The sequence below is a fragment of the Anarhichas minor genome, unplaced genomic scaffold, assembly GCF_050575085.1.
Source record: "Anarhichas minor isolate MPS153535 unplaced genomic scaffold, ASM5057508v1 ptg000006l, whole genome shotgun sequence".
NCBI lineage: Eukaryota > Metazoa > Chordata > Actinopteri > Perciformes > Anarhichadidae > Anarhichas > Anarhichas minor.
Genome location: NW_027466452.1, coordinates 131,154 through 157,763, shown reverse-complemented (window position 1 = coordinate 157,763; position 26,610 = coordinate 131,154). Strand labels below are relative to the sequence as shown.

The 26,610-nt window shown below is 43.8% G+C and overlaps 1 protein-coding gene across 3 annotated transcripts in view; it reads right to left on the bottom strand.

Moving 5' to 3' along the window:
* Window positions 1–2,038: 2,038 nt before the first annotated feature.
* The window catches only part of LOC142934244 (ADAMTS-like protein 2), a 31,301-nt gene continuing 6,729 nt past the window's right edge, over window positions 2,039–26,610 (bottom strand). For 2 of the 3 annotated variants that reach the window (XM_076078751.1, XM_076078759.1), the window contains exons 4-20: window positions 17,301–17,376; window positions 16,643–16,745; window positions 16,074–16,219; window positions 15,820–15,943; window positions 10,860–10,940; window positions 9,823–9,998; window positions 9,322–9,709; window positions 8,409–8,465; window positions 7,698–7,962; window positions 7,235–7,335; window positions 6,732–6,858; window positions 6,268–6,481; window positions 4,978–5,133; window positions 4,708–4,878; window positions 4,409–4,585; window positions 3,999–4,152; window positions 2,039–3,817 (exon numbers count right to left, since the gene is read on the bottom strand). In XM_076078751.1, the coding sequence (XP_075934866.1) occupies window positions 3,666–3,817; window positions 3,999–4,152; window positions 4,409–4,585; window positions 4,708–4,878; window positions 4,978–5,133; window positions 6,268–6,481; window positions 6,732–6,858; window positions 7,235–7,335; window positions 7,698–7,962; window positions 8,409–8,465; window positions 9,322–9,709; window positions 9,823–9,998; window positions 10,860–10,940; window positions 15,820–15,943; window positions 16,074–16,219; window positions 16,643–16,745; window positions 17,301–17,376 (2,668 nt within the window). In that variant the 3' untranslated portion in view covers window positions 2,039–3,665. The remainder of the gene's footprint in view (window positions 3,818–3,998; window positions 4,153–4,408; window positions 4,586–4,707; window positions 4,879–4,977; window positions 5,134–6,267; window positions 6,482–6,731; window positions 6,859–7,234; window positions 7,336–7,697; window positions 7,963–8,408; window positions 8,466–9,321; window positions 9,710–9,822; window positions 9,999–10,859; window positions 10,941–15,819; window positions 15,944–16,073; window positions 16,220–16,642; window positions 16,746–17,300; window positions 17,377–26,610) is intronic. The other variant, XM_076078767.1, reaches the window with a different exon arrangement.

Genomic DNA, 26,610 nt, shown 5'->3' with positions numbered 1-26,610 from the left:
TGGGATATTACAGATGTTCTTTATATACAGATGGTTTTCCATGCCATGAAGATCCTTACCAAAGAGGACAATGGACAGAACAAATGTTGGCTCTGTTTCTGCAAACCATTGTGTTCAAATATTACAACATCTGTAAGACAACAACATAACTACATTAAAAATAACAACTGCCCTGAGCAGACTTTATTAAATAGTGTTACGTAACAAATATAATGACATTATGTAACAAGCGTAAAGTCAGTGTTAACTTTTGGTTTCACACATGACATGAACAGCGGTCTCCTGGGTTACAGTCCTGTTGGTTTGACCCATCCACCACCCTTCCCTTCTTATACTTGTTAATAAACCATGTAACTTATCATGCAACGTTCAAAGACCTTTCATGTTTCAGATGTCTGAGTTGTTAGTTCCACCAGAAATACATTGTCCTGGGTCCTTCTCAGATATTTCATTTAACTAGCTGTGTGTGTTTTTCTCTCATTAATAATCTCAATAACCTCAGATTTATCTGGTGACCCTTTGGAGGGGCCCGACCACTAGGTTAGTTCAGACTCGAGTCCACCTTGAGCAGCTAACAGTACAACGCTACGTACATGAAACATCTAATAATGTCAGTTATAATAAGATCAGATCTCAGAACAGGTAACTCTAATAATTCTGTACATTTACTTCAGTACCACTTTGAATGTAAGACTTTCACTTGTAATGCTGTGCAGGTACTTTTACTAAAGTTAAGTATCCGACTTCTTGTGTTTTCATCGTGTTGGTTTGATTGGTATGAACTTGGTACGGTATGACTGCAAGAACATGATCCAATAGCATTAGAATGTATTGACCCTATAACAACATACAAAACTTACAATGATATGAATTGAGTCAACAATACATGCAATAGATGTATGACATGTAAGAACTAGTGATCTGAATACATGTATCACTGCGCGCATCAAACTATCTAAAGTGGTGTTGATAGAGGTGATATTTAAAAATGTAATATTGATAATGTGGTAACAATATACACATGGTAATATTGTGTAAATAATACAGTTTTGGTTACAGACTCTCTCTCCCTACACTCCTATTCTCAGCTGAGTTCATTGACCAAAAAAGAGACTAAACGCACAACAAACTAAGGTAAAGAGAATCTGACAGATAGCATTATTATTATTTCAAATTTATATAATAAACTTCTTTCCTCTTTGCCATTTATCAAAAACGTGGATACAGTTAACACCACACTCTTTTGTGACTTGTCATCGTCATTGAAATGTTGACACGTATGATAAAAGCAAGCTGCCATTTATGAACCGTTAGAAACATCTGTAGAAACATTGACCGTTGAGTTCCAGCTTTGGAATTGTACTTGGATCCACTAACGCGTAATAAGTCCAGTGTCTCTTATATAGAACCTTGATCACCTTCTCTGCAGACGTTTGAGCATCAGGTACTCACCGTGTCTGTGGAGCTGCTGGTTGTTTCCTGCAGACACAAAGAAGTGTGTCAGAGATCCTTTAAAGCTACAATGCAGTGATGGCTTAATGCTCTCTGAATCTCGGCAAGATGGCAAGATGAAATCCCCTGGAGGTCTTCTGACAGTCCGTCTGTACGCCAGAGATCCAAAGTGGCTGCTTGAGAGCAGCTGAGGTGAGTAACTGGTGTGTAGCCATCTCTTGTTACCATGACAATGTTAAATGTGCATGTTAAGGAGAGTATTCTAAACAGCTCAGCGGTGGATTATGACACTCTCACGTACACATTCAAGCAGGTTATGTTTCAGATGATAGCTTAATTATTACCCACAGTTCCCCTGTGTTAATGCTCCTTCATTCAGAGGTTAGAACCTTATACCTCCTCTGTTTGGTTCCATGGTTACCATGGTTAAGCTGGCAACCATTGAAATTGAAGCTTTCCCCTCACTAACAGTGAGTTGCTTGGTTTTCAGGTCTTTACCTTGTCGTTGAAAAGTCTCCCTCCATGTTCTTTAAATGATCAGCTGAAGCGTCACCAAGACGAGCAGCAATCACAAGTCAGACACAGATGCTTGTCAAACACAGCGGGTCTTTTATTCTTTATGTGAGATACAGTAAGCAGGAAGAAGAAGAACAGCAGCTCTGTGACGACAGTAACAACAGGTAAACAACACTTAAGTGTATGCAGCGCGTCTGATAGATGAGAGTTTGGCCACACTTGTTGGTGGGTTGTGTCGTGTCTGTTCTCAGGACAGCATCTCCAGTGATGAACTTTCATTGAGTCCCTTGTTGAGCTGTCACATCTGACATGTCTACAGCAACATCAGAAATTTGTATAATTTTTTGGTCTTTTTTCCACATTGAAGTGTTTCCAGGTGCATATGCATATGTGATGTGATGTGAAGTTGCATGAGGATTGGATTTGTGTGTCTCCTAAAGGAAGCTCTGTGAGGTGTAGGCAACATGGAGCCATGACGGGGATCAGGAGGTCACAATGGAGACGCAGCAGGCTTTGTTGTTACTGTGTTGAGAAAGGAGCAACAGTGAAGCTGGGAGTAACTCTGTTACGTTGCATATTTTTAAGTAGCCGAAAAAAGAGCATGGTTACATATCAGCATGGCACCAGTAATACTACTGGGCTGTATATGCATAGCAGGACTGGACCAGGTCTGAAGTGGCTCAGCTGCATTTTTGTCCCTAGTCCAGTCTGTTGCCACAGTAACAACAAAGCTACCATGTGCTCTCAGATGAACTGGCTTCAGTGGAACATTAATGGGATGGTTGAGATTCTTTTGGAGTTATGTTTTTGGGTTGTCTGTCCTTCTGTCTCTGGACTCAAGGACTCACTGATTAGAGTTTGATGCCCAAAGGTCACTCCGACCTCACAAAACACATTTATGGCCATAACCCAAGAATTCATATGATAATTAAGACAATTTCACACAAACCCGGGATAAAATTAGGTTCATGTGACGACATTTTGGATAGACGTGGATGTACACTGCAAAAAGTCATAAGATTGCGAGGCGGTAATTCCAGTTTTCAATAGTCTGGTGGCTTTGGCAAAGTTAACGGCTTCAGGTCCCCGTTGTAAACATGTATTCTTTAGTTGTCTCAAGGCAAGGTAACCCAGCGGAAATATTCTAAATATAGCGTACACTTAAACCGACATGGATTTTTCTAGGTGGCTAAAATATATCATTTGCTGCTGCCCCCATCCACAGAAGTACATGCTTTGCTTCGTGCTGGTACTACAGCCAACACACTGACTATGGAACTATGGAAGAGTACCTGATACCAACCCAGTAGAAAATATCCGTACCGTGCCTTTAAGAAGTGAGGGAATGGATAGACTACAGACGTTCCCTTTAGGTGGCATCACTTTGAAAATGGAATTGGAGTTACATGCAGTGATGGACACAGAGGTGGGTGGGTTTTTACCCCAGGAACTATCCTTGTGATTGGTTATCTTTGGTAGTGATGGTACTACTACAACGTACAAAAACAGATTTACTTTCAGAAGAAAATCTCTGTGCGAGGGAACAAGATTAAAGGTATAACATTGACCACAGGTTGACCTTTGACATCAGTGGAGAAAGAGTTACATTGCTAGCAGCAGGCTTTTGTGTAGCACCAATACGAATGTAATGGGACCTTTGGTACCAGTGGTTGAGGTGAGAGGTTACAGTAATGACTTCAGGGTCTGGGTGCCTTACAGGACTGGCAGCAGGCCTTTCTGTAGTACCAGTGGGAACACAGTTTCACCTTTAGGACCAGGGCACAGTTGGCTGTTGGTTTGTCTTGGCACGAGTCTTCTACCACTACCACTGACGCTGCTGGGGCTGCTGCTGGAGAAACACACAAAAAGCACAAAAAAGTATGAAATATGTTGAAAATATAAGAAAGAAGTTTGAATGCTCCACAACAGAAACAGACTTTCTCACATTGATGATTTATCTATCCTCCGCTGATGGAGCAGAGAGCTTGCTGAGACGGTGCATCAGCTACAGTAAGTGTTTGTTTCTGTACCTGGTGCTTCCGTCACACAGCTCTGGATCTCACAGCTCTGTCGGGCTTCTGGCCTGAGGGCAGAGTTGCAGCTGTGGCCCCTGGTTACCAGCTCCTCCCCCTGGTAACACTTCACTTCACGAACCTGGACGCCACTCCCACAGGTCTTACTGCACTGAGGGAGCATGAGGGGACATTTTCCTCTACATATTACTGATGAGCAGACCTACAGACACTCAGTCCAATACAGCTGGATTGACAGCACACACACAGAATATTTATGAAGGTGCAGGAATGTATACAATTAGCCACCCCTGATTTGAGATCCTTGTGGTTATGTACTGTACATCAGTAAGTAGACATACGGACGGACAGACAGACAGACGGACGGACAGGCGGACGGACGGACGGACAGACAGACGGACAGTTACCTGAGACCAGGATGTGGTGAACCATTTGGAGCAGGGTCTCTGAAAGCAGGAGGAGCTGGTCTCTGGTTTGTTGGTGTGGTCACAACTGCTGTCTGGAAACTCTTTGAACACACCACCTTCCAGCCCAACACACACCACCTGACGGTGACGCACCCCGCGCCCGCATGTAGCATTACACTGGAACACACAAACAAACAAGAAAAGTTGATTTTGCTGGTCTCAAAGAAGTTCTAATTCACCCACCAGCCAACAATATGCTCTAACAAAGGGCTCTGAGGACTGCTTCTTTAAATGTTTACCTGCTGCCATTCCTGTTCCACCCAGTGGGGGGTGCAATCTCTGTCCCCACAGGGATAGATGGCCAGCGGGCGCAGCAGCTGGTCACATTGTTCCTCTGACATCACTAACCCTCCTGATGATCGACAGGTCACTGCACGGACCATCCTTCCCTCTCCACACACACCGGAGCACTGGCACATGCACAGACATTTTGAATTGGAAATGCAACCCTTTCATTGACGTGCGTGTATGTACACCATGCTGAAGCTGAGTGAGTGTCGTTAACTCACAGGTCCCCAGTCAGAAACTGTCCATCTTCTGTCACAGGGCGGGCCTTCACATTCCTGACTTTCTATTGGCTGAGAAGACTTGTTACATAGTCTCATTTCCATGGAACAACGGACCTCCCGAGTGCGGACACCCCGAGAGCCACAACGGGCCGAGCACTAACATTGACACACACACACACACACACACACACACACACACACACACACACACACACACATACATTATGTACACACAAAGAAGATCAATAATGCAAAAAACGGCATCGTTTGAAAACTGTACAATTTGAATTGTACAGTTGAATGTTCAGTACACGTTCCAGGTTGCCGTGTGGAGCAAGAGTTGCTCAGTGACATTCGCTGGCTTCTGATTAGAGGATGGTATCATTCTGTTTTATAGATAAGTCTCAATGGGGTGATTCTATGCCAGCATTGGCCGAGCAAGGTTAAGGGCTGATTCACAACAGTAGCTGGCGTGTTGAATCATTTTCATGCCATGGCATTTTTATCAACTTGGTGAGGAATGTCAAGATGAACACAAGCATTGGTGTGTTTTATCACAGTGCATCATTTAGTTAACGCCTCAAAAATCAGGTGTGAGTGAAGTGAAGCTCAGAGTGAGTCGCCATCTTGGCAGTGACGAGACAGCCTAACTCTAAAGATGGATTGTCGGTGGAGTGGTAAAATTAGGCATTTTAATATGGAGGTCAATGGTGAGTGACTCGCTTTCGGAGCCAGCATCAATTGGCCATTTGAGGAAGTGCAGTTTTGTCACTGGCTTCATCTCTCAGCAGGTTGAGACCAGGATTAAACGTTCTAGTTGGGCCAAGAGCCCTTCGACCCTTGAGGAGCAGCAGGAGAGTCTCAAGAGACATTTGGGCTGCAACCACTCAGAAATGAGTGGATGGGTGCCAGAGATATGACTGTGATATTGTTTGTGTTATTTTCAGTTTTAGGTTAAGAGTTCAATTCCAATATAGCCTCATCTTGACAAAAAATATGTTTCACCTGCTGCAAAGATTCCACCAAAATGTTTAGTTAGTTTGTGTTAATGATGAGTGAGCACAGTTAGTATGGGACATATTTTCATTCTGATGATGAAATCCTTTTCATGAACTTTTGGGCAACAGAATGCATGTTGGCAGTTCTTGGTATTGTGTTTTTGCCACTTTGACAACAACAATAGCAGATTTCACGACTTCAAGATGGTACCATGAAACCATGAGCCATCAACATTGACAGTAACATTGCACACCCACACCAGAAACATTGCACCGTGGCTTGGTGTGTTACCTCGGACCACTCAGACACCTCCCACTGGGGTCCGCAGCTCTGGCCAAGGCAAACCTTTCTATTGGCTGGTTTGTGAAGATCATGTGACAGACAAAGTGAATCGTAGACGGATGAGTCGAGGCCGGGCGACAGCATCTTCCAGCAGCGCACAGTACGATACTGAACACCCTCTGCACAGGTCCGAGAGCACTCACTCCAACCACTGGTCTCCCATCTGAGGAGGAAACAAGATGCTCAGACATTTAATACAATGTTCAGATACAGTTGGTGTTTAAAACCATTTCAGTCACATTAAAAGATGTCATTCCTACTTCTGTTAATGCTTTTTGGATTTCTAACCAGCATGACATTCTTGTTACATTCATTCTTTCTTCTTTGCCATTTGCAAAATAAACTGTGCCAAAGTCTGAAGACTTGAGGGTTTTAGCTCAGCAGACCAGTCAGTGAGTGAGTAAGACCAGGACCTTGGAGGACACTCCTTCCCAGTGCAGAACTCATGTGTGGGCTCAGGTCTGGTCAGAGAGTCACAGTAACTGTCATCGACTTCAGTGCCGTCGTATCGAACACAAAGGGCGTAGCTAGTGGTGATACCTGGCAACACACACACACAATGTTAACAGAGAGCGCACAGAGAAAGATCAACAACGTACATGTATGTTGCAGCTGATGTCGGGCTAGTAGGGATAGTTCAATCAATAATAATGCATCATATTTGATCCTGCATGCTCCTATATGCAGAATGCAGAATGTTCCTACATTCAAGCAAACAAACAAAAAACAACCTAGTAATCAGTTTCAGCTATGAGACTTAAATGACGCTGAAGTGTCGCTGTGATTACCTGCACACTGATTCAGAGCAATGTTTAAGCTGTGGTCTGGTACTCTGTCTGAGGATTCCTGAGATGCAATATGAGCCTCACAGTACCAGCCACACTCTGCACTGTGTGCACGTTGTGAATGTGTTTACCTGTTGTACACGTCGAGCTGCAGGGAGCATAAGCAGAAACCTTCCAGCGATACATGTCTGCCAGACTAATGTCTGGGTCCAGACCCACGTCAAAGTCATTACTGGAGAGAGACAGAAACAGACACAGGAAGACACATTCTTTTTAATCCGGATTGTTTTCTGCTTCATTTTATAAAAAGCCAGTAAAGGAATCATTAGGATACTGTCAGGAGAAGAGGAAAGTTAAGACAGTAATGTTAAGAATGAGGGGAAACAACACGGCCTGCAGGAGAGACTCATACTCATTAATGTCATTCAATTCATATAAAGTCTTGCAAATGATAAGCTGTAAGCAGAGAGAGAATGATTATGGAAGTGTAACGAGCCGTAGATCATTATGTGACATAAGTGTGTACTGAATGTCATCTTATAGCATGACAGTGCCCTTCATGCATGTACTGTATTCCACAGCTGTTCCACATACCTCTCTGTGTTGGCTGCCTGGACTGCAGGCACCTGTTGCAGCTGTACCAAGATGGCAGTGTGTGTGTCTGTGTGTGTAACAGAGTGTGTGTCAGTAACTGTGAGCATTTCCAACCGTGTTTCTGTGTCTGTGTCAGACAACGTTTGCACGTGTGTTTGTGCTGGTGGATGTGGATCAGCGAGTGTCCTTTCCATAGAGTGTGTGTTTGTGAGGGAGTGTGTGTGGTTGTAATGCAGGTCCTCCAGTAGCAGGGCACTCTGACCACCTGTGAATGGATAGAAAGAAATGAATGTAGGGGTTTTAAAACATCCTGATATTTTGGACATTAACAGTTATGTACTGGTGATATTTTTGTAATATAGTTCAGACTATAATATCTTATTGTTTCTCTGTTTGAATGGGATTTTGATGGCCTCTTGTCTTTACACAGGGGCCAGAAGTCAAGAAACAGATACTAAACAGCATGGAGATAGTCGGGCTGTGTTCTATTCCATCCCTTTGTGTGGAGGATCAGCACATAGAGGCCCATCTCACACCAGCTCATCATTCTTTTAATGTCTACAAATATTATTGGAAAGAAATATCATATCCATTGTCATGAACCCCTGTGTATCATAGCATAAAAAAGAGAAATGTGTTGATGTTTTATTTTACTAAAGATATTCAAACACTCAACACAAAGAGGTGTGAGGCTCCATGTGTCTCTCCTACCAAGCACAGTGTTGTCATCAGCAGTGGATGGCTCGTCAATGGAGTTAGAGGAACTTCCTTAATGAACAGAAAAACAAATGAAAGAAATAGCTAGACACACACGTCACTGCCAGACCGACAGACACATGAGCCCACAACACAGCCTGCACTCAGAGATCTGTTTCTGAAAGCATGAGAGGGGGCAACTTTTACACCACCTCTCCTGTCATTGGTCAGGTTTGCAGTAGAGCTGGACCAATGAATTAGCCAGGATGATATATGGTCATAATAGCTTGTATCATATAGCTCACTAATGTCTCCCTCTGTGTGGTTACCCGAGCTTCCCTGAGCTTTGTGTGCATAGCTGGGCCGGCTGCTCGTGCATTTCCGTGCACGTGAGTCTCTCTGTTGAGCCCCACAGCATCGCCATGCCGATGTCCCCCCCCTGGTTCACACTGTTTGCTCTGTCAGCACTATTGCCATTGTTTGCTCTAGTTGTACTTTTAGCACCGCTGCTAACCACCAGCTCAGCCGTTGCTATGTTGTGTCGAGTACATCGGTATAAAACTAGGTGCAACAAAGCTGTGGTAGTAGCCAGTAGTCACGATCTCTGGCTCTGGAGGTGTTGGACGGACTTCAGTTCTGCTTCCAACAAACAAAGAAGCCTGTTTCATATGATCATCAATCATTTGAATATATGAAACAAGAACAATCTCTTCATTGATTTTGAAAGCTATGACCATTTCTACTCCATGATTGATTATTTGTCAATCAATCATGGAGTAAAAATGGTCATAGCGTTCAAAGCTGACTAATTAATAGAAGAACCACCACTGAAACCCTGTTTATTGGCAGCTTCTTTGTACAAATGTGTTATCATTTTCAAAAAAGTCTAAAGCTCAATTAGTAGAAGACAGATCAATCTGTGACTCACGGTAGCCGGCCGGTACTGGAGGTCCTCGCTCAACATCGTTATGGCTGAATACATGACTGGTGACATCCGCCGGCCTGTAGACCAACATGTCTGCCGGCGGCAGGGGGCTGGGTGTCCTGATGGCCCAAATGACTTCCTCCTCTTCTTCTTCCTGCAGCTGGACATCTGATTGGTCATCAGCTCCCAGCTGGCTGTTGTAGTGATGGACAGATGTCCCATTGGTCATTCTAAGCTGATCCCCTCCGACATCCTCATCTACCTCGTTATAGGTGAGGTTGAGATGGGAGGGGCCTGCTGTGATGTCTTCAGCAGCAGTGATGTCATGAGATGTGCGATGGATCGTGTATTCGTAGGTGATGTGGGGGAGCTTCCCATTCAGGTTGTAGTACTTCATGTCCAAAGAGAAAATCACAGGTTAAATATTTCATACTGGAACTGAACCCATTATTTTATTGTAGCAAAATGAGACACACATATACTTGTCCCGTGTGTGTTTACTACCATAGCATTCAGGCCCTGAAGTGTTGGTCCCTGGGCAATGATATACTCCAGCCCATCAGAGAATACGTTGCTTGGACGCCGGTATTTAATCACTGTTCCTGCCACATGGAAGTTTTGTGGATTGTCAAACACAGTGTTTCCGTTGAAGAAGAAATGACCAGCTTCATCTGACAGGGCTAGATAGGAGAGGACACATCAGGGGGAGGGACTAAGACAGCAATATTCAAAACCCCCAAAATTAGTCAATTTTAAAATAGTGGTACTAACAATATAGTTACTGGTTGTTGTTTTGTTAGACAAAAAAGATCCAAATGATCTCAATGCAGTCAGTACAAATATAAGTCATGTTTAGCTTATATATACACATATATATATACATATATATATATACATATATATATACATATATATATATACATATATATATACATATATATATATACATATATATATACATATATATATATACATATATATATACATATATATATATACATATATATATACATATATATATATACATATATATATACATATATATATATACATATATATATACATATATATATATACATATATATATACATATATATATATACATATATATATACATATATATATATACATATATATATACATATATATATATACATATATATATACATATATATATATACATATATATATACATATATATATATACATATATATATATACATATATATATACATATATATATACATATATATATATACATATATATATACATATATATATATACATATATATATACATATACATATATACATATATATATATACATATATATATACATATATATATACATATATATATATACATATATATATACATATATATATATATACATATATATATACATATATATATATATATATATATGTATATATATATAATAAAAACATTCTAGAACCACTGTTCCAGTGGCACTTTTTTTGCTTTACATCTGTTGATTTCATACTCAGTGTGTTGACCTAAAAGAAGCTGTAGGTTCTCACCCAGGATGTTCTCAGTCTTATGTCTTTCTATGATCTGAATGTCTGAAGCTCCAGCTGGGATGTTGGTGATTAACACATAGCCTGGTGACAAAAACATCTACTTTACACACAGGCACAGGCATTGTCAGTAGTGAACGAATCATCAGGGAACAGTGTAACAAATGTGTGTACTAAAGTAAATAAAAGACACCAACATGTTTTAAATGTCTCAAACACGTGTTTCTGGTGGGACACAACCAGGAATCTTAGATCAACAGTATGCATAACCTCAATCCCACCTCAGCTTCTGCAGGGTCAGTTCACCTAAATCACAAAAAAACTATTTTCCAACATTTCCACTTAATCGTGGTATCTCACCATAATTGAGCTTTTATACTGTGTGTTCAGGCTGGGCCCCAATACGATGACAGAAATGTTTTTTGGTGGTCAAAGCATGAAAAACCAATCACCTGTTAGTGACGAGTCGGTAGCCAAACATGCACCAGACCTGGGCTCACATATATGTGGCTTTGTGTATATTTGTTAAGTCTAACGAAGTAGTTGTATTGCCTAAACCTAAAAACGTATTTTTATTGTCTAACCTAACCAATCGGCGACTATAAACTGGAATAATAATAATTTAGAAATAAAACAGAAAGGTTCAGTGAGTGTGAAAACAGGCTTCTCACAGGACTTAAAAGTGTGCTGGAGACAAGCTGGAGACAATCTTCAGAAAGATAGAGATACAGCGCATAGAGCTACAGCGCGTAGAGATACAATGCGTAGAGATACAGCGCGTAGAGATACAGCGCATAGAGATATGGTTTTGGTGAGTTTTATTTAGTTTCTATCCAGTGTTTTTGAAGTCAGTTAAGCCGGCCTTAGTTTGGTGAAAAAGAGAAACTCCATTACAGAAGGTGTACAATTGTATTTGTTCTGTTTAGGTGTAAGAATATTTCCTTCATTGATGTTTTATTTATCAGAAGTAGCAAAATCGTCGATCCAGCGCAATGCGTCCTGGTACACATAGGCACAGCCGGCATGGCTCCGCAGCATCACAGATCAGTGTTATTGGTCAATAAAACACTTTACAAGTTGCGCAATTTGCGGAGGCGACAGGTCGGAAGTCAGCAAACAATGGCGTCTGGTAGTGCAGTAGGAGCTGGCTCACATCGTGGCAGCGGCAGCTGGTAGAGGCACTTCCTGTTGCAAGCTGCCACTGTTTTGGTGCGGATTCCGCGGTAGTTTAGCCTTTATTTGTCGTTATTTGACATTATGTGACACTACATTAAGGTCATTGAAGGTATGACTGTTGGTAGTTGTAATTGGTTTAGTAAAAAAAGGCCGAATTGTAATAGTATGGCTACTCGTTTTTATTAGCAAGCTAATGTAGGCTAACATCAGTTGGTACTTGTTACCATGGCAACGATACACACTTTCATGCAGACTGAAGGAATGCAAATTGTAAATATGGATAATATGCATTGTACTGTTTAGAATGATAGCAACCCATATAATCTATTGACTTGGATATATATATACATACAGTATGTATACAGTTGTGTGAAAAAGTGTTTGCCCCCTTCCTGATTTCTTATTTTTTTGCATGTTTGTCACACTTAAATGTTTCAGATCATCAAACAAATTTAAATATTAGACAAAGATAACACAAGTAAACACAAAATGCAGTTTTTAAATGAAGGTTTTTATTATTAAGGGGAAAAAAATCCAAACCTACATGGCCCTGTGTGAAAAAGTGATTTCCCCCTTAACCTAATAACTGGTTGGGCCACCCTTAGCAGCAACAACTGCAATCAAGCGTTTGCGATAACTGGCAATGAGTCTTTTACAGCGCTGTAGAGGAATTTTGGCCCACTCATCTTTGCAGAATTGTTGTAATTCAGCCACATTGGAGGGTTTTCGAGCATGAACCGCCTTTTTAAGGTCATGCCACAGCATCTCAATCGGATTCAGGTCGGGACTTTGACTAGGCCACTCCAAAGTCTTCATTTTGTTTTTCTTAAGCCATTCAGAGGTGGACTTGCTGGTGTGTTTTGGATCATTGTCCTGCTGCAGAACCCAAGTGCGCTTCAGCTTGAGGTCACGAACAGATGGCCGGACATTCTCCTTCAGGTTTTTTTGGTAGACAGCAGAATTCATGGTTCCATTTACCACAGCAAGTCTTCCAGGTCCTGAAGCAGCAAAACAGCCCCAGACCATCACACTACCACCACCATATTTTACTGTTGGTATGATGGTCCTTTTCTGAAATGCCGTGTTACTTTTACGTCAGATGTAATGGGACATACACCTTCCAAAAAGTTCAACTTTTGTCTCGTCAGTCCACAGAGTATTTTCCCAAAAGTCTTGGGGATCATCAAGATGTTTTCTGGCAAAACTGATACGAGCCTTTATGTTCTTTTTGCTCAGCAGTGGTTTTCGTCTTGGAACTCTGCCATGCAGGCCATTTTTGCCCAGTCTCTTTCTTATGGTGGAGTCATGAACACTGACCTTATTAATTGAGGCAAGTGAGGCCTGCAGTTCTTTGGATGTTGTTCTGGGGTCTTTTGTGACCTCTTGGATGAGTCGTCGCTGCGCTCTTGGGGTAATTTTGGTCGGCCGGCCACTCCTGGGAAGGTTCACCACTGTTCCATGTTTTCGCCATTTGTGGATAATGGCTCTCACTGTGGTTCGCTGGAGTCCCAAAGCTTTAGAAATGGCTTTGTAACCTTTTCCAGACTGATAGATCTCAATTACTTTGTTTCTCATTTGTTCCTGAATTTCTTTGGATCGCAGCATGATGTCTAGCTTTTGAGGATCTTTTGGTCTACCTCACTTTGTCAGGCAGGTCCTATTTAAGTGATTTCTTGATTGAGAACAGGTGTGGCAGTAATCAGGCCTGGGTGTGGCTAGAGAAATTGAACTTAGCTTTCCAAAGATGTGATAAACCACAGTTAATTTATGTTTTAACAGGGGGGGGCAATCACTTTTTCACACAGGGCCATGTAGGTTTGGATTTTTTTTCCCCTTAATAATAAAAACCTTCATTTAAAAGCTGCATTTTGTGTTTACTTGTGTTATCTTTGTCTAATATTTAAATTTGTTTGATGATCTGAAACATTTAAGTGTGACAAACATGCAAAAAAATAAGAAATCAGGAAGGGGGCAAACACTTTTTCACACAACTGTATATAGGTATGTATCTATATAAATATATTTATATGTATGTATATATTTATACAATTTGTATACAACTTTTTCTCTCTGTTTGTCCTGTCTCTCTCAACAGGACAGTAGTTTGGGGGAGGCAGTAAGAAGAACCTGATCACATGTTTTTTTACTAAACTAATTACAACTACCAACAGTCATACCTTCAAGGACCTTAATGTATTGTCACATAATGTCAAATAACGACAAATAAAGACTAAACTACCCGCGGAATCCGGACCAAAACAGTGGCAGCTTGCAACAGGAAGTGCCTCTACTAGCTGCCGCTGCCATGATGTGAGCTTGCCCTTTCTCGGCTTCTGACCTGTCGCTTCCGCAAATTGTGCAACTCTAACGCTAGCAGCCTCGTGGGGAGGGGAGGGAGGAGCTGCGCTCATGTGATTGGTTGAAAATGAGAATGTTGAAAAAAACGCATTTGCGAATCCAGCGACATCAGGGGAGTCTCATAAACCCACAAATAAATGCAGTGCGATCCACAAACAAATCCATACAAACAAACAAATGGAAAAATCCACACACAAATACATACAAATGCAGAAATATATTTGTGATTTTTTTTAACATTTATATAAATCGTAATTTATTTATGTGTGCATTGGAATGTATTTGTGAGTTGTTCTGTGCACATCTGTGAATCTTTCTGTTTGCATTTGTGAGTCTTTCTGTGTGCATTTGCAATTATTGAGACTGATCTGACCCCATATAAATCAATTACATAGTGTTTTTTTGTCAACCAATCATGTAATCCAAATCTCCTTGCCATTGGATGGCTGCACATTTCTCTTCCTGTGCCTTTTCTACCCTCTTCAAATGTAACGCCTTGTTGAGAAGAAGTGTGTAATAACGGCATTGTTAAGAGAGAAGCCATGCAGCTACAATACTGCTGGGAAGAGTGCTACCAACATGACACACGACACTGAAATGGAGGTAATAAGATTTAATAACGTTGCTTTTTAACTTACACCAACTTTAGTACAAATGTCGGTGGTGTAATGTGATGTTTTACTAGCATCTCATAACAACTTGCTTGCATATGAGGGGCTGAACTGGATACATCAACATCTTGTTTAACGACACCTTTGTTTCATTTGGAGTGTCTGATAAATCATGCTCAGTATAATTGATACATAAATCTGGATTGGCTCCAGGCCATATTCTGACTGTGTAGTACACATAATTATAAACACTTGTGAATAGAACACAGTCTAATATAACATGAAGGCCAAAAACAAAAGCTTCGGGAATAACATCAGAGCAGACCCCCAATCTGCATTCTTAAACACACATGTCATCTTCAGATCCAGTTATTTTTGCCTAAAATCAAATGGATAATAAATCATTGAAACCAGTTCTTCTGAAGTTTAAAAGACTCATTCTTGGTCTTGACTAAAACTAGACTGAATTGTTCATGCTGTTCTTTGATTAAGGCAAGACTTAAAAATCTAACAAGTTTTTTTGTAGACTAAAAATGAACTAAATAAAAGGGCTAATTCTGTGTGAAGCTATAACATTGTCATCCCGCCAGTATGTCAAGATATCCTGTGATTAATGACTACAGTAGAACTTGATGAGAGGGTTTCTGAGGGCCCAGTTAAAACAGCAGCTGACTTTCAGTGAAACAGAAATTAGAATGTGAATCCAGAGAATTTAGTGTTGTTGTGCCAGTGTAACCAAATTCAACACCAGACATTAATGATAATGCTTCATAATGAATACTTCTATTCACATCTGTCTACTGGTGTGTGTGTGTTACCTAACTGTGTGAGTGCCTTCCTGTATGATCCAGAGATGCGCTGGCAAGACGTCCCGTTGCCTCCACATACTCCACATCTGTCTACCGTCTTACTGCCGTACAGCTCCCCATCACAACCTACAGGCTGGACACATTCAGAGGATCACTCTTACAGACAGTGTTTCTCATCAACAAGAAGCATTCGCTATGAATGAGAGTAAAATCATGAATGATTTATTACAGAAAAATAACATGTCATTTTCTTGTCGGGTTACCTGACATATTCCCTCTATACAGACTCCATGGTATTTGGCATCGTGGCAGAATGTACCATCGTGGGCGGGGACTAGCAGCTGTCTCTCACCACTGATGGTTGTGCACTGCAGGTCACATGGCTTATTGGAGATGCTGATGTAATCAGCTACACAGGGAATTACATGTTTCAAAAGATATTTCATTTAGTGACATCATAATGGATCCATCATAATGGATTAAAGGATTTCTGTGCAATGAAGTTTACAAAACGAATTGAGTTACATGTGGTTATCATTTGGGATTGGCCACATGTAATGTTGCCTTGTGCAGCTTTAACTCATCGACCACCTTCTGTTAAAGTCAATCTTTCACATTTGCTGGACTTAGTAAGACTGAAATATCATATAAACTCAACGATTATCAGAAGATTGACAATTTTTTAACAATTAACTTTCATTTATTCAAGACGGTGTGAATGTTAATGTCCAGCAGACATAGCTAGAAGAGTATGGAGGGAGGCCTCGACTGTGTTCAAGATTGATACCTGACAGACTGGAAGAAAGACGAAGACCATAGATTGATATCATACCAGGGTAAAGAGGTATCCACTGGTAGTATCTTCTTCCAAAGGCTTTAGAATTGAACTGGGAACACTGGTGCTGTTTGAAGCTCACAGTGGGGCTGGGACAGGGCTGAAAAACCACAACGAAACACACAAACACATACAGAAAAAGATACCTGCATCTTAAAGAGTGACTTTGTTATATTTCAACCTGGACCCTATTTCCCCATGTCTTTGTGTCCAGCTGACTAAAAGAGACAACAATTGTTGTAATTGGTCCAGTATTGAGCGAAGGCTCTGTAGGCTCCAGGTTAATCATATCGGGGCAAGCTGGCTCCGTCATTTACGTCCAATAAAAATGTGTGTTTTGGTCACTGAGAGGCTCAGATCGTTATAAGTGTCTGACAACATTATGGAGAGTCTTCCTCAAGGAAAAGTCTTGTTCTGAAATCTCGCATGGTGACGCTTGCTGGAGGACAACAGTGGAAACGTGAGTGCCGGCGAGGCAGAGTTTGTTGCTTTAGACTACAGAAAGTTTAGCTGAGTGTTGAAAAATACAGAAGTCACCCTTTAAAGACTTTGTTAGTTTTTCTTACTAATTTCTTCCATTTACCTCTGTATTCTATGGTTGAGGACTCAATGGAGTACTCATTGTTATGGTATCAACATCAATGTAGCATCATACCTGGTTTGGACAGAGCTGGTACTGTTTCGGAGAGCCAACACAATATGAACTGTTTACATTCTGGGTTGTGGACAGCCTGAGACAGAGAGAGGATACAGAATAACACAAGATGTTTAATATACTGTATAACATAGACAACACACAAGATATATAAAATAAGGCAGTATATATACTATACACTATCATCCCAGTGTCACATCGGAGAGAGGGTAATGGCCTTTGTCTCCTTGGTTTGGTCTAGCAAGAGTAAGCAACGGCAGCGTCAGATACTACTTCATATTTTGTACTTTCTGGTCAAGAACTGAATAAAAACAATTTCACCAGTTGTGTCTTTGCTAACAACACGGAGGAGTCTAGTAAGGTTGACAGAAGGCTTTCCAGCTCAAATGAATCCATCACAGAAACTATTTCACGGCTTTTTTACAACATTTTCGGTCACGTCACTGTTTAAAAGTCTCATTTTTGTGATGTTTAATTGATCATTGCATAGCAGCACTGACTGACCAGGCTGTAATAGTGGCTGTTCCTCCAGGCTGCAAGGAAAAGCTGGCGAGGGAATAATATGCATGAAAATGTGGTGAATCATATGCTATGGCCTTCACAGCCACCAGATCTCAGCTCAACTAAACATGGTCCTCAGTGCATCAGGGTCTGCAGCGATGTCGACAACCCACCCGACCCATCTTGAAATGCGGACCCCATTTTGTTTACCATGCTTTATGCTGTGTCATCACCATTCATATCCATACAACCAATGTGTTTATGATTAAATTGTTAACAAGAGCACAAACTTCTTCAAAGATCGAACCTCTTAATTTAGCAATCAAAGTGCATCAGACTGATGTATTTAACCTAAACTTTTAGGTCATCCAAAGCTGGATGCCCCCACTCATTCCTGCACCGCAGCTGTAGCCTGCCAGTTGAGGCTTAGTGGGTGTAGGAGCCAGGTATGGCCTGTGTCATTTTGTACACCCTTTTATGTCACGTCCGGTAATTGAGTCACGTGGTGTTGGGGATGGCAATGGGGATATATGCTGTTCCGTAGTTTAGTTTAATGAATGGAAGGAGAGGGGGTCTTGTTTTTTGTTGACCGCTGTCCTATGCCAACATCTCTCCAACAACTCACTCTCGCTGTAGATTTATTCTCCAAGACATCGGAAGGATAAGTCAGTTCCTGACCCAGGAGGTGGTGCAAGGCAAGGCAAGGCAAGTTTATTTGTATAGCACATTTCAACAACAAGGTAATTCAAAGTGCTTCACATAAAACCATTAAAAGCATCAAAACATAAGGCAAAAGAAAAGGAGATTTAAAAACAATTAAGAACATTCATTGAAACAATAAAAACAGTGTAAGAAATAAAATACAGTAGTAAAATGCAGAAATGCAGGAAATTGATTAATATATTAATTGAATCTGGTTCAATTAAAGGCAGCAGCAAACAGAAAAGTCTTCAATCTTGATTTAAAGGAGCTGAGGGTCTCAGCAGACCTGCAGCTTTCTGGGACTTTGTTCCAGATATGTGGAGCAGAAAAACTGAACGCTGCTTCTCCATGTTTAGTTCTGACTCTGGGAACAGAAAGTAGACCAGTCCCGGACGACCTAAGGGGTCGGGATGGTTCATAAGGTAGCAGCCGATCAGAGATGTATTTAGGCCCTAAACCATTCAGTGCTTTATAAACCAACAGCAGGATTTTAAAGTCAATTCTTTGTTTGACAGGAAGCCAGTGCAAAGACCTCAGAACTGGAGTAATGTGATCCACCCTCCTGGTCTTAGTGAGGACTCGAGCTGCAGCGTTCTGAATCAGCTGCAGCTTTCTGACTGACTTTTTACAGAGACCTGTAAACACACCGTTACAGTAGTCCAGTCTGCTGAAGATAAATGCATGGACAAGTTTTTCCAAATCCTGTTGAGACATAAATCCTCTAATCCTTGATATATTCTTCAGGTGATAGTAGGCTGATTTTGTAATTGTCTTGATATGGCTGTTCAGGTTGAGGTCTGAATCCATAACTACACCCAGATTTCTGGCTTGGTTTGTGGGTTTTAACATCAGTGATTAAAGCTGAGCGGTGATTTTCAATCGTTCGTCCTTGGTACCAAAAACAATTACTTCCGTTTTATCTTTGTTTAATTGAAGAAAATTCTGGCACATCCAGTTGTTGATTTGTTCAATGCAGTTACCCAGCCCTTGTATGGGATTATAGTCCCCTGGTGACATAGTTATGTAGATTTGTGTGTCGTCTGCATAATTATGATAACACACTTTGTTGTTTTCCATAATCTGAGCTAGTGGAAGCATGTAGATGTTGAACAGAAGAGGCCCCAGTATTGAACCTTGGGGAACACCACATGTCATTTTAGTCAGCTCTGATGTGTAATTAGCTACAGACACAAAGTATTCTCGGTCCTTCAAGTAGGATTCAACAGGTTAGTGATGTGACCTTTCGTGTCGATGCTTCGAAGCTTGTGTCGAGTAATCCAGAAAGATTTTTATGAAGCGCGTATCGAGGCTTGTGTCGATGACGTATGTGGTGACGTTCGAAGCCTCACGAACCAGCCGCACCACGTGACTGATTCAGGAAATGGTTCACGGGTTTGGCGTGTGATTCGAAATAAAAGGGGCAGCGAAACGCAATGGATCCCCGGTCACATTTTGTGTACTTAGGACTTTATTGCGCGTTTGTTTACAAACTACTCGAGCTTCTTTTTTCTGCGATGGAACCAGCAAGAAAAAGGAGATTTTCCCCTGTCTGGGAACATTTTGATCTGATCTCTCATAATAAGCTCAGCACTGTGGAAAAGTTGATATTTTTAAATAAAAATGAATAAAATGTTTTACGTGTTACATGTTGTCCCTAGTAACATAAGCACAGTCACAAACCACGTTACAGAAGCACATTAGGCTGTGGCTGAATGGGTAGAGAGGGTTGTCTGGTGACAGCAAGATCGGCGGTTCGATCCTTAGTTTCTACATATTTTATGCCGACTTGTACCTGAGCAAGACACTGAACCCCTAACTGCTGAACCCTGGGCGCTTCTCAGCAGCCCACTGCTCCCAATAAGCTAAGGATGGGTTAAATGCAGAAGTCAAATTTCGTATATGTATATGACAAAACCCTAACTTTAACTTTTTTTTCTTTTTTACTTTTCACATCACAACCCTCTCCCCAATTTGTTTCCACTTTCCCTTTTGACCCCGCCATTGTATCATAAAGACAGACACCATATTAATAAGTTCATAAGTTATGTATCACACATCACAAACATCATTCATTCATTTATTCAATTCAATGCTTCACACACCAAAGCTATGGTGTCATTTTAATCACTCTGCCTGTTTTACATTTATTGTCCACTTGATGGCGCAGTAGAGCAAATGAAGCACCATGAAGCTTCGACCCATGTGTGAACCAATTGGATGGAAAGCTTCAATGCTTCATGAAGCTTCATCTCGCTATCACTAGTGCAGGTACTGTGTCAGGTTCTTGTCATCTCACGCATGGACTACGGCAACATCCTTGTGGCTGGTGGGCCTGCATGTGCCATCCGACCTCTGCAGCTCATCTAGAATGCAGCAGCCTGGCTGGTCTTCAACATACCCAAGTTCTCCTACATTACCCCTCTCCACTGCACCGTGCACTGACTTCCTGTTGCTGTTTGAATCCTTCTAAATACTTACCTTCTGTCACAGCTCTGCCACTTCTATCTAGTTTTTTCCACCTCTCACTCACCTCATCAGTTCATTCAGTGCACCTGCCAGTCACACTCACCTCATCAGCTCATTACTCTTACCTGCTCACTCTGCCTCCTCCACTATTTAAAACCCTGCCTCACACACACTCACTGCCAGATCGTTCTCTGCTTTCATGCAATACTTTCCCGCATACACCCTTGGACTGATTCCCTGTTGCCGACCCTGCCTGTTTCGGACTACCTCGCCTTGCCTCTGCCCTGGTAACTCGCTCAGCCTTCTGTCCTTGACCACGAGAACCTGTCGCTGTTTTCCTGAGAATATTCTTCCTGTCGTGTGTGTCGAAGAAAATAAAAAGTCAAACTATTCCTGGTGTTTGTCGTACTGCTCCTGCTTACTACACCCGTAACAGTACGATCTGGCCAGAACATGGATCCAGCAGACGGCGCCACGGCATGGCCGGCTCGAGGCGATCGAGGAGGCGATGCGGCGAACTGAGACCATGGTGGTCACCAACACCGCCGAGGTTCGCCACAACCTGGCGAATCAGAACCAGATTCTCTCTACGTTGATAGACCAGGTACGACAACTCACGGCAGCCACAGCTCCGACCAACATGGCGGCGTCGCCGCTACTTGCTCCGGTTCAGTCGAGAATGGGTCCAGCAGTATCTATGGCGGTCTCAGAGCCCAGGGTGGGGGAGCGCGAATGTTACGCTGGGGATCCTGAGGGTTGCAATGCATTCCTGACGAACTGCTTCATCCTGTTTGCGTTGCAGTCCCGCACCTTCGCGTCAGAAGATGCCAGGGTAGCGTTTACCATCAACCACCTGATGGGGAGAGCTTGCCTGCGGGGAACGGCGGAATGGGACCACCGTACTCCTGCCTGTGCTTCCTTCCAGTCCTTCTCCGCCAAACTACGCAAGGTTTTCGGGGCAGTGTCCGGAGGACCGGACGTCACCGGAGGGCTAATGAGGCTCCAGCAGGGCCACCGATCTGTCACGGACTACGCCATTGAATTCCGGACCCAGGCTCGATTAAGCTCATGGGGAATGGATGCCCAGTGTGACACGTATCTGCTCGGTTTAGCAGATTACGTCAAAAATGAACTCATCTCGATCGAGCTATCCACATCCCTGGACGGACTTATCGAGACAACCTCCAGAGTGGATCGCCGCATCCAGGTCAGGCAGCTGGCAAGGTCCCGGGGACAGCCAAGTCAGGTGCAACCTTCTTGCTTTCCTCGTGCTACGGCTCCGGAGTACACGCCGACGCAGCCGCTTCCTCAGGAGAGCGAACCCATGCAATTGGGACGTACTGGGCTATCCACGGAGGAACGTGAGCGACATAATCCGCACGTCGACTGGACTACGAGAGGTTTTCGGGGTTGGAGCCAGGCCTGTCACCTAGTCTGCCTGAAGCAAGCCGCCGTTCCACAAGGTGCCGCGCTCACCAAATCCACGCCTGAACTTACGGGGGTTCCTGCGGAATACTTGGACTTTAGGGAGGTTTTCAACAAGTCCAAGGCCATGTCTCTGCCTCCCCACCGTTCGTATGATTGTGCCATCGACCTCTTTCTTGGTACGTTCCCACCGAAGGGGCGCCTTTATTCCCTGCCTTCTCCGGAAAGAGAAGCGATGGACAACTATATTAATGACTCCCTGGCTTCCGGTATCATACGCCCCTCGTCCTCTCCCGCAGGGGATGGATTTTTCTTTGTGGAGAAGAAGGATAAGACTCTCAGACTCTGTATCGACTACCGTTGTTGGACATGTTGGACCGGCACGTATTCGTCTACCTCGATGACATCCTGATCTTCTCCAGGAACCAAGAGGAACATGTGCACCACGTCCAGTCCGTGCTTCAATGCCTTCTGGAGAACTCCCTGTTTGTGAAGGCGGAAAAGTGCGAGTTTCATGTTCCCATGGTCTCATTCCTGGGTTATATCGTCTCCCAGGGCAGCATCCAGATGGACCCCGCTAAGGTTGCCACTGTCACTACCTGGCCTGTCCCAAGCTCCCGCAAGCAACTTCAAAGTTTCCTGGGGTTTGCCAATTTCTATCGGAGGTTCATCAGGAATTACAGCGCGGTTGCTTCTCCACTCACCGCCCTCACCTCCTCCAAGACCCCTTTCCGTTGGACTTCTGCAGCTGAAGAGACCTTCCAGAACCTGAAGTCCAGGTTCACATCTGCACCCATCCTCCGAGTCCCGGATCCAGACAGACAATTTGTGGTGGAGGTGGATGCCTCCGACATAGGAGTTGGGGGTGTCCTGTCCCAACGCTCAGCCACTGACCAAAAGCTCCATCCCTACGCCTTTTTCTCGCGACGGCTTTCCCCCACCGAGAGAAACTATGACATTGGTAACCGAGAACTACTAGCAGTGAAGCTGGCCCTGGAGGAGTGGCGGCATTGGTTAGAGGGGACCAAGCTCCCATTCCTGGTTTGGACCGACCATAAATACCTTGAGTACATCCGCAAAGCCAAGAGACTCAATTCCCGACAGGCCAGGTGGTCGTTATTCTTCACCCGGTTCCACTTCACGCTCTCCTATCGCCCCGGTTCCCGCAATGTCAAGCCTGATACCCTTTCCTGTCAATTCCAGGGGGAGGAGGAATCCACCTCTGGCTCCTTGTCCATCCTCCCTGCCTCCTGTCAAGTAGCCGTTCTCACCTGGGAGATTGAGGAATCGGTGAGGGCCGCGACTAGGGGTCAAGCCGGTCCCAGCGCGTGCCCTCCTAACCGCCTGTTCGTCCCTCAGGCCCTTCGGTCCGTCGTCCTCCAGTGGGCACACTCCTCTACACTTACCTGCCACCCGGGCATCCAGAGGACCCAGGACGTCCTGCGGCAGCGCTTCTGGTGGGTCTCGCTCAACGAGGACACCAGGGAATTCGTCAACGCTTGCCCAGTGTGCAACCAACATGAACCTTACCACCAGGCTCCGGCCGGCCTCCTGCGGCCTCTCCCAGTGCCTCATCGTCCGTGGTCTCACATCTCCTTGGACTTTGTCACCAGACTACCATCATCTGAGGGCCACACCGTCATTCTGACAGTGGTCGACAGATTCAGCAAGCTGGCCCATTTCATTCCTCTTCCCAAACTCCCATCTGCTAAGGAGACGGCAGAACTCATCTCCCTGCATATCTTCCGCCTGCATGGAATTTCAGTCGACGTTGTCTCCGACCGAGGTCCTCAGTTCACCTCCATCTTTTGGAGGGAATTCTGCACTTTGCTGGGGGCCACTGTCAGTCTGTCCTCGGGGTTTCACCCTCAGTCCAACGGTCAGACGGAGAGGAAGAATCAGGAGATGGAAACAGCCCTTCGCTGCATGGTCTCCCGGAATCCTGCCTCCTGGTCCCGCCAGTTGATGTGGGTAGAGTACGCCCGTAACACCCTGACCAGCTCCGCAACAGGCTTGTCACCTTTTCAGTGTGCTTATGGGTTCCAGCCACCCCTGTTCCCTACATTGGAAAAGGAGGTTTCCTGCCCATCTGTCCAGACATTCCTCCGCCGCTGCCGCCAGACCTGGGCTAGGGCCCGAGCAACCCTGCTCCGGTCTGCAGACCGTGCTGCTACAGCGGCTAACCGACACCGCACTCCAGCCCCTATCTACCAGGTGGGTCAGAGGGTGTGGGTCAACCAGGGACCTACCTTTGCGGGTGGAGTCTAAAAAGCTGGGCCCAAGGTTCATCGGGCCGTTCGAAATTGAGAGGATCATCAACCCGGCAGCAGTAAGGCTCAAGCTCCCCAGATCCATGCGCATTCACCCCACGGTCCATGTATCCAAGGTCAAACCGGTCCGGGAGAGTCCTTTGGTGCCGGCTGCTCCGCCTCCTCCACCTCCTCCGCCTCATCGAAGGAGGTCCGGTTTATTCGGTTCAATGCCTGCTGCGCTCCCGCCGCTGGGGGCGAGGGCTTCAATACCTGGTCGACTGGGAGGGATACGGTCCGGAGGAGAGGCAATGGGTTCCGGCTCGGAACATCTGCGTCCCTCGACTCATCGCCAGATTTCATCGGCAGCACCCAGAACAACCGTCTAGGACCCAGACAACTGCCAGGAACACCCAGCAGGTACCTGGTGCGGACTATGAGAGACCTCCCTCCGGGACCAAGAAACCCTACCACCTGAACCCGGGTGGGGATTCTGACTCTACGGCCTTGGAGCCGACCCTGTCTGTTTCGGACTACCTCGCCTTGCCTCTGCCCTGGTAACTCGCTCAGCCTTCTGTCCTTGACCACGAGAACCTGTCACTGTTTTCCTGAGAATATTCTTCCTGTTGTTTGTGTCGAAGAAAATAAAGAGTTCAAGTCAAACTATTCCTGGTGTTTGTCGTACTGCTCCTGGGTCCTTACTACACCTGTAACACCTACATTCCAGATATGGTCAAACCATACATCCCAGTCGGTCCGCTGCGCTGTGCTACTGCCAACCAGCTTGCTCCTCCCTCACTATGAGTGGGCGTTTCTTTCTCTATGTCTTATTAGTTCTACATGTATCAGTTGAAGCAGTTCAGCATAAGAAGTTGATGCACTTGCATGATTCTTGGCTGAATGCACTTATTGTAAGTGGCTTTCGATAAAAACTTCAACATAACTAACTCTGGAGTACTTTTATTAACAAATGAATGATGAAAGGTAACATGATAATGTAGTTGAGGTGCCATGGGCCTGCTGACCGGCTCGCTGTGTTTAGTGTTCTATTGTGGTTGTGTGACTACTTGCGGGTCGTACATTCAAGTCTTCAGAGGAAACATCTGATCAACAATAGCTAGCTCTGAGGAACAATAACTACTCAAATGTGTTTTTTGACAGTAAAATAGAAAGGACCTCTTAATTCACTTTAAAGCAGCTGATGGCAACACATCTTAAGGGTCTCAGAACTTCACAAGTTTACAAAATGTCACAACAAGTAAGATGTGTTTGCAACAGATGTACCAAGACAAATCTGTCTAAGAACGCTGTAGTTTATGGTTAACATTATGCCAATTCTGTCTGTGTGTGCGGAGAAGGACCTACAGGAGTTAATGCCTCTGTCTTTCATTACCATGTTAACTGCACTCCCCCCACACACACACCTCCACCATCTACATTACATTACAGTCATTTAGCAGACGCTTTTTATCCAAAGCGACTTACAATTCAGATTCTATCACATTTCTACGCCGCAGGCACAGCTACGGGAGCAATTTTGGGGTTATGTGTCTTGCTCAAGGACACATCGACATGAGACTAGCAGAGCCGGAGCTAGGGATCGAACCGCCGACCTTCTGATTGAAGGACGTGCTGCTATCCACTTAGCCACAGTCGCCCTATCTATCCATCTGTGTCTCTCTTTCGTCAGCCCATCCTCCTACACTGTTAAGACGGTAAAGTAGAAGAGACTCCAGGAAGAGGTGAGCGAGAGGTCACTGTGTGAGAGTGTCACGTCTAATTGGTAAAAGGTGATGAGTGTAGGGCAGGAGAGGAAGAGGTGAAAAAAGCAGGAGAGGAAGACGTGAATGGGTTAGGGTAGTAGAAGAAGAGAAGAGTGTGGAAAAAAAGAATTGAAGAGGAGAGAAATGGGTAAAAATAAAGAGGAATAAAAGCGGCAGACATGAGAGGAGAAAATGGGAAGGAGA